This window comes from Miniopterus natalensis, chromosome 12 (genome assembly GCF_054644295.1).
Source record: "Miniopterus natalensis isolate mMinNat1 chromosome 12, mMinNat1.hap1, whole genome shotgun sequence".
Taxonomy (NCBI): Eukaryota; Metazoa; Chordata; class Mammalia; order Chiroptera; family Miniopteridae; genus Miniopterus; species Miniopterus natalensis.
In genome coordinates, this window is record NC_142092.1 from 64,713,125 (window position 1) to 64,730,266 (window position 17,142).

A 17,142-nucleotide genomic window follows, 5' to 3' on the forward strand; every position below is an offset into this window, starting at 1 on the left:
ACTGACGGTGGCTCCCCTCCCTCTTCGTGGAGTCTGAGAAGCCAAGGGCCAGCGCCTGGAGCATAAGGACCATTTTTAACCATTACCAAAGCTGGGGTGCAGTCTCTGCCAGTGGCAGCTCGTTAGTAGCGGGCACTCAGGCCTTCACCCCGGAGCACCGGGCTTAACTCTACAGCTTAGGACTGGGTGATCTGGAACAAATCGCTTCATCTTTTTGAACCTAAGTTTTTTCATCTGTGATATGTGGATGATAATACTTTTTAACAACCCACGGACCGCTTAGCCTAGGACCAGGCACGGGGACAGAGCTTAATAAGTGTTCCTTTGCTTCCTTTCTCTTCCTGCCCGGACGTTCTTGGCAGGCCTCCTGCGTCTGGCTTGAGGATGGCCGAGCAGCAGGGCCAGGAGCCTGAGTGCCCTGTCTGCTGGAACCCCTTCAACAACGTGTTCCACACCCCCAAAGTGCTGGACTGCTGCCACTCCTTGTGCGTGCAATGCCTGGCCCACCTCAGCCTGGTGACTCCAGCCCCACGACCGCTGCTGTGCCCGCTCTGTCGCCAGCCCACTGTGCTGGCCTCCGGGCGGCCTGTCACGGACTTGCCCACGGATACTGCCATGCTCACCCTGCTCCGCCTGGAGCCCCAGCACGTCATCCTGGAAGGCCATCAGCTCTGTCTCAAGGACCAGCCCAAGAGCCGCTACTTCCTGCGCCAGCCCCCGGTCTACACGCTGGACCTACGCCCCGGGCCCGGGGGCCGGACTGAGGCCCCCCAGGCCGCGGCCCCCACCATCAGGCCTCTGCCCAGTCCCATCCACAGCCACTGCTCCCTGAGAGAGTGTTTCCACAACCCTCAGTTCCGGATCTTTGCCTACCTGATGGCTGTCATCCTCAGCATCACTCTGCTGCTCGTCTTCTCCATCTTTTGGACCAAGCAGTTCCTCTGGATGGGGTGAGCATCTGTTCAGACGAGGACCCAAGCCTCCCTCAGCTGCTGCTGGATGTGGGAACTGCAGGGCTCGTGTGGCTGTCTTTCTTCATAGTAGTGAGTGTTCATTTTTACAATCCACAGATCAGTTGGGCATGTGTTTGATTCTGGGAACAAAGTCTTACTATGATGAGAACCCCTGAAAGCTAAAGGGCTTGGAAAATATGCAAGACCTGTGTGTGAACCACAGTCACAGAAGGGGCAGAGAAGCAGATCTGGGATCACAGAGCAAGTTGTGCCAAAGGGCAGGACAATTCTCTCTAGGAACCTGACCACCCCAAATAGCAAGCTCATTTCTCACTGGAGCTTTGAACTCATACACTTTGTCACTTTTTATTGTGTTGCTCAAGTATTTGGAAAGTGAGCTTCAATCCTGTGAGCAAATGTGTCTCCTTGTGGTTTTCTCTATCTGGCCACCAGTCCCAGTAAAAATGGTCTGTGTTCATTCATTTATTCAACCGCCATTTGTTTGGCTGATGCTGTCAGAACTAGGGAGAGAAAAGGGTAAGGCTACCCAGGGCGGGCAGAGCCCTGACCAGCAGGGAGGGCGTGTTCATTAGCTGCCTCTAGTAGAAGGGAACCTCTTGTGGGTATGTGTTCTATGGAGGGTTAAAGAGTCTGAAAGTTTAAAGGTGAATGCAGGCAGGGTCAGTGGATCAAAAGAAATCTGGGATTTGGAAGAAAAGGTTTATTCCTCCCGGTAGGTACAGAGACCCTGATGAGAAGCCTGGGTGCAGGGCGCAGCTGGCTCCCCTCCACCAAGCACTGAAATTCTGGCCTCGACAGGTAAGGCAGAAACCCTGACAGAGTAAAAGCCTTGGCTTCCATCCCAGGCTGTGCAGGCAGGGGACACTGGTTTTTATTTTACATGACAGAATCTAGGAACCAAAGAAAAGTAGGTAAAATTTGGATATTCAGCCTACCGCTTGCCTAAAAGTTGCCACCCATACAATGTCTAAAACCCTGATTTCTGCTTCCCCAGTTTTTATTGCCTGGTGGCTCAGGGCTCTAAAACAACCTCAAACTGGTTAAAACACCATCACAATTATGAAAAGAGAACATTTTGAGGGGTTATTTGTAAATTAAGCTTTCAGAGGTTTGAAATTGAGTTGGTTTATTTGCTCTAGACATTTTGTGAGTTTAATGGAATTAACTTCTATAAATTTTTAGGGGGTCTTAATGTACAAGATATTCCAAAATAGCCAAGACCTGTATTTCACACTTAGTAAACCCAAACAGTCTTAGATGTGAAGAAAAAGTGAAAAGATGTTCTCCATTACGAAATTGGAAAGTCACCAATGTATCTCACCAGGGGACTAGTACCTACCTCTCCGTTTGCGCCATCCAAGACCATTCATTACAGCAAAGCTGGAACTCGAGCTCTCCCCACCGGCTTCATTTCTTTACACGTCCTTGCTCCTTAACCTTGTGGCGGGTAAGTTAGGCAATGAGCTCACGCTGTTCTCAGAGCCAGGAGGAACAGGGCGAGGAGCTGGGGGAAGCTCAGGAACACCTGCCTCTGCACTACGGTCTCCTCTCCCCATTCATAGAGCAAACTGCGCTCCACAAGCTTAGCTGCCTTGTTTAAGGTCACGCAGCTAGTAAGTTGTGGACTTTCAGTTGAAATGACCTATACTCTTGAAGTGGCTTATCTGCCATCCAAATAAGACATTGGTTTGAATTTTTTGGATAGGGAAACATTTAAGTGTCTCCTATTCTCACAGTCAGCAGTTCTAACCTTGAGGCAATGGCATCCTCCTAGGGGGCACCTGGAAGTGTCTGGGACTCTTTGGTAGACTGATAAAGTGGTGGTGTGTGGGGGGGGTTGTGCTCCTGGCATTTAGAACTCCAGAGCCCAGACATCTACAATGCCACAGGTAGTTCCACACAGCAAAATAATCCTCTATCTCAAAATGCAAGTAGTTTCCCGTTGGACAGCACGCTCGGCTCAGAGGTTCACGAGGTAGAAGCGGTGGAAGTATTAACTCCCTTTGGCATGAAGTCAGAGGGAGAGATGCAGTGACTTGCCAAAACAGTACAGAAGGTAGAGTGGTTAAAAAGCCCTGTACAAGGTCACGCTGGCCAGACTGATCTTTTTATCTGGCCAGTGTTGCCAACATATTCAGTAAAACCCTGTGAAGCCTCTTCATAAGGTCAACACAGACAGCCCAGGATCCACCGCTTACTAACTGGGTAACCTTGAGCAAGTCACTTAACTTTGCTTCAGCTTTGTCTGTAAAGTAACCCCTACAAGTTGGAGGATTGAGTGAGATGTCTGAATGTGCCTGGCACATCTAGCTAGAGAGTAAGGGTCTGGTAAGCAGTGGCTATATTTATCTCACCATTATCCTAACACACCACACTTGGTTTATGCGCCTCAGTTAACCGCTTTCTTTCACTGGTATTTCCAGTGAAATGTACATTCTACAAGACACTTGTTTTGCCAAAGACTTAGATAAAATGTTTTCACCCAGTTGCTACCTCTAAATCTCTTGGACCCCCACCCCCAAAGAGGTTAACAAAATAGTAAAACTTAAACTTGAAGAACTAAAAAACCTTAACACAAACTGCATGCTAATACACTAATGTCCATTATTAGTTTACACAAAGGTAGTAATGAAAAGAATTTCTCTTCACGGCCAACTATGGAGGAAAGTGTCCACTAATACTTAAACAATAGTGAGCAGGGCTGCGAATTCAGAAGCTGAACAGGTACATGGGATATGCAACAACTTGGTTATAACCGAAACCAGATTAAACAAAATACTCAGCTACATATCACACAGCCACAGTCTGAAGAACAGAGCTAGACAAGTCCCTCTGGAACAGAAGTAGAAAGTGTGTTTAACACTTCTAGAAGCCATCATATAAGCCCCCCTTGGATTTCTAATATACAATCCTTTCTTCTTCTAAATTCCTGTATTTTTGTATGAATTTACTGTGTACTTTCAGAGTTCATTGATTATATATCTGGGATGGGAAAGGTGAAGGTCACTGCTGGAGAGCCAACAAATAAGGATTAGAGAGTCCAGATATAGTTCACTGGTGGTCTTGCCCACAATAAAATAGCCCTCTATTTTTTTAAAATTATTAACAGTGCTTATGAAGGAGACAGGAATTGGAGTAATCCTATTTCTGAGATCATCTATTATATCTCAAACCAAAATACAGGGACCTCAATGGACCAAAGACTGGGATTCACAAAAGACTTAACTACACAAAATAATTCTTTGAAGGACAGTTTTTATAATAGGATTTTACTCTGTAGCAAGTATGTAATAAAGAAAAAAGTTTATGTTTAGGAATACCCATTGGGGATTTTTTCCAGAGTTACCTCGACATGAAGGGTATATCCTTTAAATAACCAATAAAAAGGAGGTTGCACAATAGACATCATGTTAGCTTTCTAAAAATGTCATTGAATCTTGACACAATGGCCTTCAATGACATGAAGGATACCAAACTGCAAAGAAAAATGGAATACATTTTCCAACAAGGCAAATGTTCAGTTCTGAGCTTCCTGACGCTCCCTGATGCAGGTAACATTCCCAGCGAAGCCGAAAGGAGGTGGTGAAATCTTCTTTACCGCATAACCCTGAGCGTAGCTGTGGGTCTGCCTCTTCACCTCCCACTCTCGAGGCAGAGGAGAGGTTCTCGCTGTCAGGCATTACTTAACCAGTGTGAGGTGAGATGGGCCTCTTTCCTCGAGGGCTCCCAGACCACAGTCCAGCCAACTTGCTCTCTGGGTCACATGTAGTCCTGAAGCACGTGCCATGTATAGGAAAGCCAAGTTTCAAGAATTAAAAATGGAGCCAGCCACAATTCTGAGTGCTGTGACGAAGGCAACAAGGTATTCAAACAAAAGGCTAATAAAAACATAGTCTACAGTTACTGGCAGGGCTTGAAGATGAAATTAAAATTCAAGCATGAAAGGGGTTCGCCAACATCCAGGAACTGGGCTGCCTGCCTGGAGTGGGGCTGACATGGAAATCCAATCTACTGAGGGTCTATCCATGGTAATTGGCAACAAACATGATAGAACAAAACACAACTCCTTTCTTTTGAAAATGGCTCTTAAGGGAGAGCTTGAGGTTTGAGTCTTTTTCCTATGGTCATGCCTACTCAGCCATCCAGAGCTTGAAGGTCCTATCATATGAGCAAGTGGCTATAAGCTGCCCATCGGATGAAATGTCTAGACCCATCACTTTGCCTTCATGGCCAGCCAAAGTCTTCAGTGGGGACCAGCCCGGGTGGGTCCAGATCTTGGCTGTGTTGTCATAGGCACCAGTGAGCAAGAAATTCCCATGGATAGCTACAAGAGGAAAAAAGGGGAGCTGCTTAAAGAATTCAAGTATTCAAAAGAGCATAAGAAAATAAAAGAACAAAAATCTTCTAGAACATACTATTTTGAAAAAGAAGGTATTTCTCCATTCAGAAAAACCCAACACTCTGATCTATATTTCTACTAGGTCTCCAGGAAAAAGGGACAACTACAGGGAGACTTAGGGAAATAAATAACATTATTAAGGTTTTTTGGCTCTTTTGACAACCTGCTCAGAATAATATTAAGGATTCGGTACTCGGGATTTCCATGGAGAAAAAGATGTAGCACAGCATTCACGAAGCGTTGTTCACTTCCTAGCAACAAGAAGCACGCTGTGCCACAGTTCTCTCTGAAAGTAGGGTAGAGGGAAGGAAATTATAATCTGCTTCAACAGAATCCAAACTCTCTCCTGTTCCATGTCCAAGCTAAGCTAACGCCTGGCCTGCATCCCATGAAAGTGCAACCTGTCTTTTTCATGATTATAAAACTGGAGGAAAGCTTACGCTCAAACTTGACACCAGTCACTAAGTTCTGATGGGCAGGGATGGTATAGATGCAGCGCCGCTGCCGAAGGTCCCACACTTTGCAGGTGTTGTCACCACTGCCAGTTGCAATGTGGTAGCTGTGGATCAGATGCAGTGTAACAGTTAGAAAACGAGCAGTTCCTGACCAAGAATCCTCCCCACCCCATCATTCAATGAGCTTCTTTTACCCATTGGGGGAGAAATTTATTCCGTAGATTTCTTTCAGGTGCCCTTCTAGGAACATGATACAACGTCCTGTACGCAGGTCCCAAACTCGACCAAATGCATCCAGTCCCCTGATAAAATAATTGACAAATGAACATTCTGAATCCAGTTCCCTGTGGCAGCAGGCATACAGAAGAGGTGAGACTACCGAACTGCCCCTGGCTGTGTGGAAAGAGCCTTACCCAGTGCCAGCCAAAGAGCCATCTTGATGGAAGGCAATGTCATACACGCCCATGCTGTGGCCTTCCTGATGCAGGATCTCCTCTTGGGCTTCCAAATCCCATAAGCGCCACGAGCGGTCATAGCTAAAAACAATTAGCCAGCAGATATTTATCCGGTTTCTACAATGTGCAAGGTATTATCAGTAGTTGTAGCTGTAGCTGTTGCTTCTGAAACTATTCATAAAACTGTATTAACAAGAAATTATTTTCTGGCATACACAGTGTCTCAATAACTAAGCACATCTGTCTTGGGTGCTCACTGGGAAACCATGACTTCCTATAAATCCACTTCAGTGGCTATTTTAAGACCAAAATCCCCTAAAAATGGCCTGGCAAAGATTCTGTTGCTGTCTTCCTTCCCCAATTCCATTGTTATGTTCTTTCATTCACTGAGTGTTGATATATTTACTGGGCCCTAAACTGAATGTTGGGGATATAAAAATCAATCACAGACAAATCAATGGAGCAGAATAGAGAGAATAGAAATAGACCCATACATATATGGTCAAATGAACTTCAATGAGTGTGTCAAGCAATTTCAACAGGGAAAGGAAAGCCTCTTCAAAAAATAGTGGTAGAATTGTCTATGTACATGGAAGTAAAGGCAGAAAAAAAGAGAAATATTTTAAAAAATGAGTAAACCACCTGGCAACTACACAAAAGAGAATATACAAATGGTCAATAAACATATGACAAAGTACTCAACACCAACAGTCATTAAGGTAACAAAAATGAAAACCATGAGGTTTTACTATGTTTGCTAGACTGGGCAGAATGACAGGGCTGACAAAACCAAATGGTGGCAAGGAGGTGAAGCAATCAGAATTCTGGGAATGTAAAATGGTACAACCCCTTTGGAAAACCACTTGGAAGTTTTTCAAAAGTTAAATATACATCTACCCTATGACTTAGCATTTGCATTCCTAGGTATTTATTCAAGAGAAAGGAAAGAAAAACATGTCCACAAAAAGTCTTGTCCAAGAATATTTGTGGCAGCTTTATTCTGACTAGCCCCAACCTGGGAACAGCCCACCTGTCCATCAGGAGAATGGGTAAATAAACGACGACACCCTAATACAACTGACTACCCCTCAGCAATAAAAGGAACTACTGATGCATGCAAACAACATGACTGAGTCTTCAAAACTTTTGCTGAAAGAAGCCAAACACAAGTTCATATAGTAGGACCAGACAATTTATGGTGATAGAAATCCTATCAGTGGTTGCTTTGGAAGGGGGAGTGGATTGGGAAGGGGCATGAGGGAGCTTTGTGGTGTGCTGGAAATGTACTCTCTGACAGGGATGTGGGTCACATGAGCATATGCATTTGTCAAGACTGGTTAAATTGTGTACTTAAAATAAATTCATTCCACCATATGTAAATGAGACCTCAATTTAAAAGTTCTTTAATGAATTCTGGTCTCACTAAACTTATAGAACCAGAAAGGGAGACCAATCTGTAAGCAGAGAGATTATAATACAATGTGCAGCAAAACAAAAACCAAAACCACACACACACAAAAAAACCCAAAACACACACCTCTAGTATTGGTCAAGAAAGAGTGAAAATTCTAGTTTTCTGGACCAGTAACTTTAAAATTTCAGATTAACTGCAACTTAAGAGCAAATACACTTAGCTCTAACTATATAATATACTCTATTCTGATTCTGATTTATTGTTGTCCAAGAAAATTCTTGAAGATCTCTGTTCAAAAAATTTACTTGGCAGTCAACCATAAAGGGTTAACAAGATTCATTAGCCCATACAGATAGAACAACTGGAAGGCTTACCAGGTGGTACCCAAGAAACGTCCCGATGGATGCCACATTACACGGGCCACACGCACTGTATGGCCCTCAATATCTGCCACTGGTTCATCACTGAAAAGGAACCGAATACATGTGAGTAAACTGTATTCATTGAATTTATTAACTGCTGTACACAAGCTGCACCTATTTTGTACAATTTGAGAAGCCAAATTGTAAATAAACTTGTAATTTGTTAAAACTTCAGGTCTAACAATAATTTAAGTCACTTCTCAAGGTTTTAAGATTTGGGACTTCATGTACCCACCCACAGGGCAAAACTGTCCATAGCACTTCAAGCAACACTCTATCTCAAAATTCACTATTTTAATAAACTCTTAAGGCTATACCACTTAGAATTAAAAAAAATAAAAGATAAGCAAATAGTCTCTCTGCATCAAAACAGTACTGAGATTCTAGAAAGAAAACATACTTTGATAGAGATGTGAGGCTACAAAAATCAAGCAGTTTTGGTGCAAGTGAATTAAGATAAATCTTCTCAAACTTTAGTTTGTTCAAGGATCCACAGGGAAAAAGGAACTCCTAAATAGATATAGGCTTAGTTTCCTTCTGATGACCATTAATTTCTAATACCCACTAACCACAGAAAGAAGATTGGAAACATTAGCGAAATAAAATAAACAAGAACCCTAAAGAAGGAAATTAAAAAGGGAACTTTGTCAATGTGCATACACAACAGGGTAAATCAAAGCCCTAGGTGAACAAATATTGCTATGTATTACCAAAGCTAATTAAAACCTGCTGTGCTCATAGATAAAATCCTGTCTGGTAAAAAGCAGAGATACTAATTAGCTCTTTACAAAAGCCTGGGATAAAAGCCTGTGAGCTTCCCAAAGAAAGAAAACTAAAGCAACTAGATTCAGAGGACTTTTAGCCAGCAATGCGCGTCTAAAATTTTCATGCAAAACAATATTCATAAACACATTAAAAAAAAACTGTTGTAATTGGAAATTATGGTCTAGGTAAAGGGTGATGCTACTGGGAGGAGGCCTCACTTCCCTGGTAATACTGCCAGACAGAACCTCACTTTCCTCTCCCCCGTGGCTGTTTGCTAAGAACCACCATCTGCCAGAATATTATCTTAGTCAGTCTACCAAACTGTGCATTTCTCCAATGTCAATCTATTGCACAGGAGGTAAAATGGATCTTTCCAGAATAACTGGAGCCAGGAAAAAAGTGGCTACTACGTTAGAGGCAAAAATCAAGCCGGTTGCCCTGGCCGGTTTTCCTCCGTGGTTAGAGCGCGGGCCCAGGGACTGAAGTGTCCCAGGTTTGCTTCTGGTCAAGGGCACGTACCTCGGTTGCGGGTTCGATCCCCAACCCTGGTAGGGGTGTGTGCGAGAGGCAACCAATCGATGTGTCTCTCTCACATTGATGTTCCTCTCTCTCTTTCTCCCTTCCACTCTCTCTGAAAAAGCAACGGAAAAAATGTCCTCAGGTGAGGATTAAAAAAAAAAGTAAAAATCAAGGTCTAAAGTTAACAAATAAAAAAACGTGGCACAATCCCTCTGATGAGAAAGAGTGTAAAAAAATCCTCTATCTATTTTCATAACAAGTTTCCTTAACTCTTAGAGTATCTTTGGGGTTAAATGCCAGATTTTCAGGTCCCAAGAGCCAAGCAATCAACTACTTTAGTGACTGCAGTACGGAGAGAACAGTAATACTTACCTGTCAAGGCTCCAAAGTTTCACAGAACCATCAGCGGCACAAGAGGCCAAATTGACATCTTTTTGGTCCAAGGAAACAGTGGATTTCGGATGGAATACAATTGCTCCTACATTTGTGTTATGGCCTGGAGTGTAAGAGATGAAGGTTAAAGGGTTCCCACCCCTTTATAGTTTGTGTGCAAATACAGACTATGAGGAATAATACAGGCATATATTAGGGAACATAAGACATACAGAGTATTAAAGTAACCATTCAACTACTTAAAAATAAACTATTTTAATTGAAATTAATATTTAAATTACATTAAAAAAAAAGCAAAACACACAAAAATGCTTGAGAGTTCACAGTGTGAAAAACACAAAGAGTGAAACAAGACTGTAACTCACCACGAAGAGTGTGAAGGAGGCTGCAATCAGGGACAGACCAGAGCTTGCAAAGCCCACTCCTATCAAATACAAAGGAAAGCATCTCAGCCAGGGTTGGTCTGGGAAGGAAAAAGTACCTTGGTAACATTACTAAAGGACACTCTCTTCTCACCCTCAGTAAACTTTACAGTGGCAGACAGAAAAATAAAAATAAAAGGCTTATCATTTGAAGTGTCACAGAGAAAGCTAAGTCCAGGTTTCATGCAACCAGAGGCCTCTACTGGACTATAATTAATACACGCAAGTTGCTATTCTCCTTAACTTTTGGATAAATCTGTGAGAGAAGGTAGGACAAGTTAAACTATCCAATAATAATAACATTAATAATGATACCATCCCTTAAATAGGAATAGCATTTTGCTGCTGACAAAATACTTAACATTTTTTTTAGACTTTTTAAAAAAAGTTATTTTAAAAGACTTTTTAATTCAAAAAATTTCCAACCAATTACTTTTATATCTATCATCTCAAACAATCCTTATTAACAGACCTGTGAGGTACGTAAAATAGGAATGATAACTTCTGCTTTATAATGAAGGTAACTGAGGCTTGGAGAGGTGGAGGAATCTGTGTAGGTCCTTGGCTTTCTCCTGAACCACGGTCTCAACTTCTGCCTAGTCAAGTAGTTCCTGTGCATACAACGTAAGGAAGTTTCCCTTCTTACTATCTAGTGGGACATGTCTCACAATAACTAAGTAACTAAACAGAACAAAACAACAGTTATCACATCCTAAGAGTTTTCTGCAAATATGGTAGCAAGTAGAAAACAAAATGACATAACTGAAAAAGAAAAGCTATACTGTGGCGTGGATACTAGTTGGTCTCTAAGCTCACTCCATGACATGCTCCAAAATACTAGTGTCAAGAACATGACAGCGCCCGGCCGGGCGTGGCTCAGCGGTTTAGCGTCGACCTAGGATCCAGGCCATCAGGGTTCGATTCCTGGTCAGGGCACATGCCCGGGTTGCAGGCTGCAGCCGATCAATGACTGTCTCATCATTGATGTTTCTATCTCTCTCTCTCCCTCTCCTTTCCTCTCTCTGAAATCAATAAAGATATATTTAAAAAAAAAAAAAAAGAACATGACAGACTGTTACATGTCATGGTCTCTGGGGTCCCTTGTGAACAATCAGAACTGTTCACAAAGACCTTACTGTATAATAAATGGGTAGAGCAGTAGTGTCTCTAGCCTGGTGTGATCATGAGAAGCAGGGGAAGAGAATAATACAGAATTCGACATCTAAGACATGTTGATTTTCCCCCCTGAATCTGTTCTCTATTTAGGAAATTAAAGTCACTGTAAAATGTAACTTACCAACAAGCGGTGGCCAGCATTTTGGAATTGGGACTAAAATGACAGTAGGAGATAGGCCGATCATCCCCAATCTGACTGCAGAAATTATTCAAAGACTTAAAAAAAAAAAGTACAATCATCATTAATAGGCTAATCTAACAGTTGGATTTTCCACTATAAAAAAGCAATTTTACAGTTTTAATACAACCCAAGATTCTTTTATACTTTTTTTGGTTAGAAGACACTTATATTGATGAATGAATGGGTCACGGCTTATCTGAAAGCCCAGCACACTGTCTTCTAGTCTTAGTATCACTAGCTTCTGTGTCAGCTAAATATAAAGAAGAAAACCATGGAGAGATCTACAATACAGCTTTGACATACTAAAGGGAAGAATTAAAGAGCACAACCATAGGCTGAGTTCAAAGTACAGCAGGTTCCTGCCACCAAAACCGATGGCTTCTCCCAAATGCAACAGTACAAGCAGGGAGGAATAAATGCCATTACCCTCCTAGAGGTGGGCCGAAAGAGAAAACCTAATAAATACATAAGAACCTTGAAGATATTGGATAATTGCTGAGAGCATCTCACCCGGAGAGATTTGTGCAGCTCTTGCATCTGGGAGGTCCTAGTTGTCTCAGGAATCTCTTTATGGAGACGGGCCTCTTCCAAGCGCTTCATTGCCCTATGGCACACAAACGTTACCATTACGAGCAAATGGGTTTTAGACAAATATCTTACCAGTCATCATAAAGCAGCTCCTCAGTCCCAGAGAGGAAACAAGAAAAAATGTATTTCTTTCTCCTAGAGGCTCTCCTTACCTGGGCAGTGAATAATTAGCAATCCAGAGTCTAGCAACCTTTAGGCTGTTTGGTCCTTCATGGTACCAGGTTTGCTGATACTGAAAGTTAAATTAAGAGCAGAAATATTAAGTCTGAGCATTCTTGCCCCCACTCATAGCTGTCAATTCCCTATTTTAACTGCCCAGAAAAGTGAATTAGTTCAGTAATAGGATAAAATCAAGCTTATGTGCTGTCTACTGTGTTTTCTGTGAGGTATTACATGATTTCTAGTTCCCTGTTAAGTTTCATTGGGAATGTTATGGTTCTCTCCTGAATAGGAAACTCAGTAAACTCCATTTATACCTACACAGGAACCACACACTATTGCCAACAACTATTCCTGAACGGTAGAGTCTTCAACCCTCTACCCCTAATCCTAGCAAAGCAAACCACTGAAAACAAAAATGAGGAAACTATTCCTTCATCTCCTTCAGGTTTACGTTATGAAGGTAAAGACATAGTTCACCTCTTCTTTGGACTTCTTAGATTTCTCATCATCTTTTTTCGTCTTTTTTAAGGCATCAGTACCAACCACTGAGAGGATATTTCTTAACCTGTAACAAAAAAGATCAAAATTGAAACAAAGCTAAGATGCAATTTAAAAATATATATATATCTTTATTGATTTCAGAGAGAGGAAAGGAGACGGAGAGAGAGAGAAACATCAATGATGAGAGTCATTGATTGGCCACCTCCTGCATGCTTCCGACCAGGGATCGAGCCCGCCACCCGGGCATGTGCCCCGACCGGGAATCGAACCCGGATCGCCTGGATCCTAGGTCGACGCTCAACCACTGAGCCATGCCTGGCCGGGCTAAGATGCAATTTTGAAAAGTACATCTAAGAAGGGAGCAAGCTCTCCCTAGCCTCTCACCATTCAATTCCAAGTAACCTTCTTTGAGATTCAAGATGCCATGCCTAAACGTCCAGTGTGATTTTGTTTCCTCAGTCTTCAAGATACCCTCAGGTGAACCATAAGTAATTATCCTATTCAATTTTGCAGTTAATTAGCCCCAATAAAGCTACCACTTTGGTCTGTGGAACAAAAATGAGAAAACTATTCCCTCATCTCCTTCATGTTTATATTAGGAAGGTAATGTAAAACAACCAACCCTCCCTCAGTGCTACGTGTGCTGGATACTGACACAGGTGCTAAGTATACCACGACGACTATGAAACAGTTTTTGATTTCAAGTAGCATAGTCCTGGGGGTGAGGTAGGTAGGGGGACAGAAAGTAAGAGGGAACTATAGCACATTATATTAAGTATTAATACAGTGGTAAGTAGAGGATGCCAAGGGGGGATATAAAAGGAGTACCTAACCTAGGCTAGGAGGGAGGATCAGGGAAGGTTACCTAACCTGAGTCCTCATTTAGTCAGGTCAATAGGTCAAGAATGGGAAAGAATTGTTGAGGCAGAGAGTTCAACAAATGTAAAGGTCTGGAAGTAAGAAAAGCATGTTGAGCTTGGAATCACACAGTTCAGTATGGCTAGAGCATGGAGTACAAGAAAAGTGGTTTTCTTTCCTTGTAATTCAAACAGGCCCAGCATTGTTGGTTATATTTAATGAACACATGGTAAAGTTGAAGGCTTTAAAGTGATTAAATACACACACTATGCAAACCAAGAAAAAAAAATAATAGGGAGACAGGACAGAGAATAGAAAGACAAGAGGAGGACCTCGTAACTGCATATGACTAGCCTGTTACTAAGAGACTTTGCAACTTAAAAACCACTAGAGAAGCATTAGCTAAGGATAGTGCTCCTTTTCAACAATATCCAAAAAAACACTATTGTTTTATGTCAGTGATTTTCAACCAGTGTTTAAAACATGGAACATCTAACTATTTAGTCACAGGCATTGACCTCTTTTCCCTTAGATTGTCAAATAAAAAAACTACAATAGCCAACACAATAACCACCCGGTATAAATGAACCAAAATTATAACTAATTTTTTGTCAGACTGAAAAAAAGGTATTTTTTGGCATGCCTTAGAATTTTAGCAATTAGTTTATGTGTACCATGAGATGAAGAAGGTTGAAAATCACTATTTTATGTCATAGAGAAGGCACGTGTTTATTGTCTAAATTTTCAAAGTTTAATTACAAATGTTTACCCAACTCAAAATTCCGCCTTGGGGAAGGGAGAGGAGAGGAAGAAAAGGAGTATGTTAACGCCCTCTTCACAGTTTATAAAGAAAAATCAGTAGTGGAGTAAAAACTGGCCTTAGACTCAGATTATGGGTTAAACTATATAAACACAACTTAAGATATTCTGTTAACAATATCTGAGACATTATATTGAAGTTTTTGCTATAAATACCAACTGAAATTTGTAACTAGAATCCTGTGATTTAAAAAAAGAGCATTTAGAAAGGGCACCTTTCTCTTCTTTCAGCAGGACCCTCTCCAAAAAGTGTGATGGGCTCCCCCAAGGCTCTAAGGCAAGCCTTGACCTCGGAGTCGTCTGTGGAAACATTGATTTGCCGGGCTCGCTTCCTTCTCTCAAACTCGGCTAACACTTCGGCCTGTCGCTCACTGATGTGCTCTTCAATTTCAAACACTTCCCCTACAAAAAGAACAGGCAACATCAGCATAACCGTCAGATCTTCTTCAAATAGGGAAAAAGAAATAATTTCTTCCAGTTGCAGTCTGTGCATGTCCTTAGTGAAAGTTCACGGTCTAATCTATTATACACTTTATATAGTTTACTGTGCCTCAGTTTATAAACTTATGCCAAACACAGAAAACTAAATGAAACAGCTTTAAAAGGGAGCAAAATGGTTCAAGCCATCTTGTTTCATTTGGCAACCGTACACCTACATAAACACATTGCTAAGATTAGACAAGAAAGTAAAGAGTATGGAGCATCTTTAGCAAATGAGTTAATTAGGATTTCTATCCAGAAGACAAAATAGAAACGTTATTTTAACAACTGTCAAAGCTATTCTCTAAAACAGTCCCAATATGGGGACACTTACAAGTGAAATTAGTAAACTGGAAATAATTATCATGAAAATGATATTTCTTGACTATAAGGATTTTTGAATAAACTAGCAGCTAGTTTAAAAACCTACACCAAATCCAAGCATTTGGATGAAAAATGCTAAGTATATTGGTGATGCAGCCGATAGATGTGTCTCCCTTCCTCTCTCTAAAATCAATAAAAACATGTATTTTTTGAAAATTTCACTTTGGCAGAAAAATAACTGGAAAACTAGAAATAGGAGATTATTATGAACCACAGTCGTTCCAAACCAATGCAAAAACTGTGCTTGATATCCAAAGACAAATGGAATCAATTTGAATCTAAACACAGCTGACCCCTTGAACAAGGGTGGGGGGAGTGCCAACCTCCTGTGCAGTGGAAAATCCACTTGAAACTTTCAACTTCCCCCAAAACTTTACTAGTATCCTACTGTTGACTGGAAGCCCTATCCATAACATAAAGTCCGTTAACACATACTTTGTAATGTTACATGCATTATATACTATGTTTTTACAATAAAGGCAGCTAGAAAAGTAAAATGACGCTAAGCGGGGTAGACAAAGTATAACCATATACAGATATAAATAAATATAGAAATTTTTAACACTATAAAACTAGTGACAGCTCAGTTTAGGAAGGCATTCATTGCAGAAAATTTGAGCACCAAAGATAAAGTTGGACTCACAATTTGCATCTTACCAGAGGTTATGTTAATATTTCCTGCTTCAATTCCTGCTTTAAGTCCTTCTTTTCCCAAAATCCCAGACTCTCCTTTGGCCAGACGCTCCCTCTCCTTCTCTTCCAGACTTCCATAATAGATGTGTGGTTTCTTCACAACAGGAGCGACTAAGTCATCAGGTGCCTTAGTTTTGGTTGCCTGCTAAATCAAAGACCTGGATTAACCTAAGGCTTAATCTTGGAAATTCACTAGGCTTCCTCAAAGGATAAAGCTCATCTTGAGCTTCAATTGTATTTCCTCCCCAAAAGAAAGAACAAGGAGGACACCAGTTAAGATGTGTCTTCACGGATGGGGGGCCGGGCGGCGGGGGGGGGGGTTCAGTATCTCAGACAGGAAGAGGTTGATAGCACTACTTAATTCCTCCTGGTGACTTTTCTATCAAAGGTTTGCTTTGGAACATGTTGAATTCATCCGCTTGGAGTGCAATCTCTTGTTGGGTTTTATGAAACTTCCAGGGTCACTGCTTATCACTGGAGAAATATAACTGAAATAATCAAGTGGATGTTAAGGGGGAAAGTTTTCAGACGAGAGGCAGTCCAGATGAAGTTAGGAGGCCTCATTTCAATTGAAAAGGTCTGACATGGTCATAAATCTTGGCCAGGACACCACTCCCTTTCAGAGCTCCGTTTTTGGACCAGTCGGAAGACTTATTTTCCGTTCGCCGCTGCACAAGAGGTGCAAATGAGCTTAAGCACAAGAATGGGCTTAGGAATCAGGAAAACAAAGCTCCGGCAAATCTCGCAGCCTTCCTCCTCAACCCTCCACTGCCTTAGCCCGTCCCCCAACGGCCCTGTCCGCAGGGACCCCCAACCCCTCGGCGCTCCCTGCCGGGGGAAGCTGAAATCTGTACCGTGGAGGAAGCTCGCGAGGAAGCCATGCTGGGCTCCGGAGCCGCCAAACCCCAGCGAAAGGCGAGCTCTGCGTTTCAGACTATCCACCGCGCGCCCAGGAAAGCGGAACTGCGTCACCGACGGCGACCGGAAATGGACTTAGAGCGACGCAGCGCCCGGGACTGCGTGGAGCACGATGGGACTCGTAGTAGGAAAGAAGGAAAGATTGTGGACACGTCCGGAGGTGT

General features: G+C 42.1%; 2 protein-coding genes across 2 annotated transcripts; one reads left to right on the forward strand and one right to left on the reverse strand.

The window, feature by feature from the left end:
* Positions 1-378: 378 nt before the first annotated feature.
* On the forward strand, positions 379-954 carry RNF183 (ring finger protein 183). The gene has a single exon (XM_016211052.2). The coding sequence runs from the start codon at positions 385-387 to the stop codon at positions 952-954; it is 570 nt and encodes a 189-aa protein (XP_016066538.1). The 5' UTR covers positions 379-384.
* A 3,255-nt stretch (positions 955-4,209) lies between these two features.
* Positions 4,210-17,057, reverse strand: PRPF4 (pre-mRNA splicing tri-snRNP complex factor PRPF4). The gene is made up of 14 exons (XM_016210918.2): positions 16,915-17,057; positions 16,025-16,202; positions 14,719-14,905; positions 12,803-12,890; positions 12,316-12,395; positions 12,086-12,179; positions 11,516-11,610; positions 10,162-10,220; positions 9,776-9,899; positions 8,072-8,161; positions 6,242-6,364; positions 6,023-6,130; positions 5,814-5,932; positions 4,210-5,298 (listed from the first exon to the last, which is right to left on the reverse strand). Exons 1-14 carry the CDS (start codon positions 16,939-16,941, stop codon positions 5,105-5,107), a joined length of 1,566 nt encoding a protein of 521 aa, XP_016066404.1. The 5' UTR covers positions 16,942-17,057; the 3' UTR covers positions 4,210-5,104.
* Between the last annotated feature and the right edge of the window lie 85 nt (positions 17,058-17,142).

Excerpts from the sequence above, each read along its gene's own strand:
- RNF183 (XM_016211052.2), top strand. The coding sequence starts at position 385 with ATGGCCGAGCAGCAGGGCCAGGAGCCTGAGTGCCCTGTCTGCTGGAAC.
- PRPF4 (XM_016210918.2), bottom strand. The coding sequence starts at position 16,941 with ATGGCTTCCTCGCGAGCTTCCTCCACG. Across the intron at positions 12,891-14,718 it reads CCTGCTGAAAGAAGAGAAAG|GTTAAGAAATATCCTCTCAG; the intron begins GTGCCCTTTCTA and ends TTTTTGTTACAG. Across the intron at positions 8,162-9,775 it reads AAACTTTGGAGCCTTGACAG|TGATGAACCAGTGGCAGATA; the intron begins GTAAGTATTACT and ends GTTCCTTTTCAG.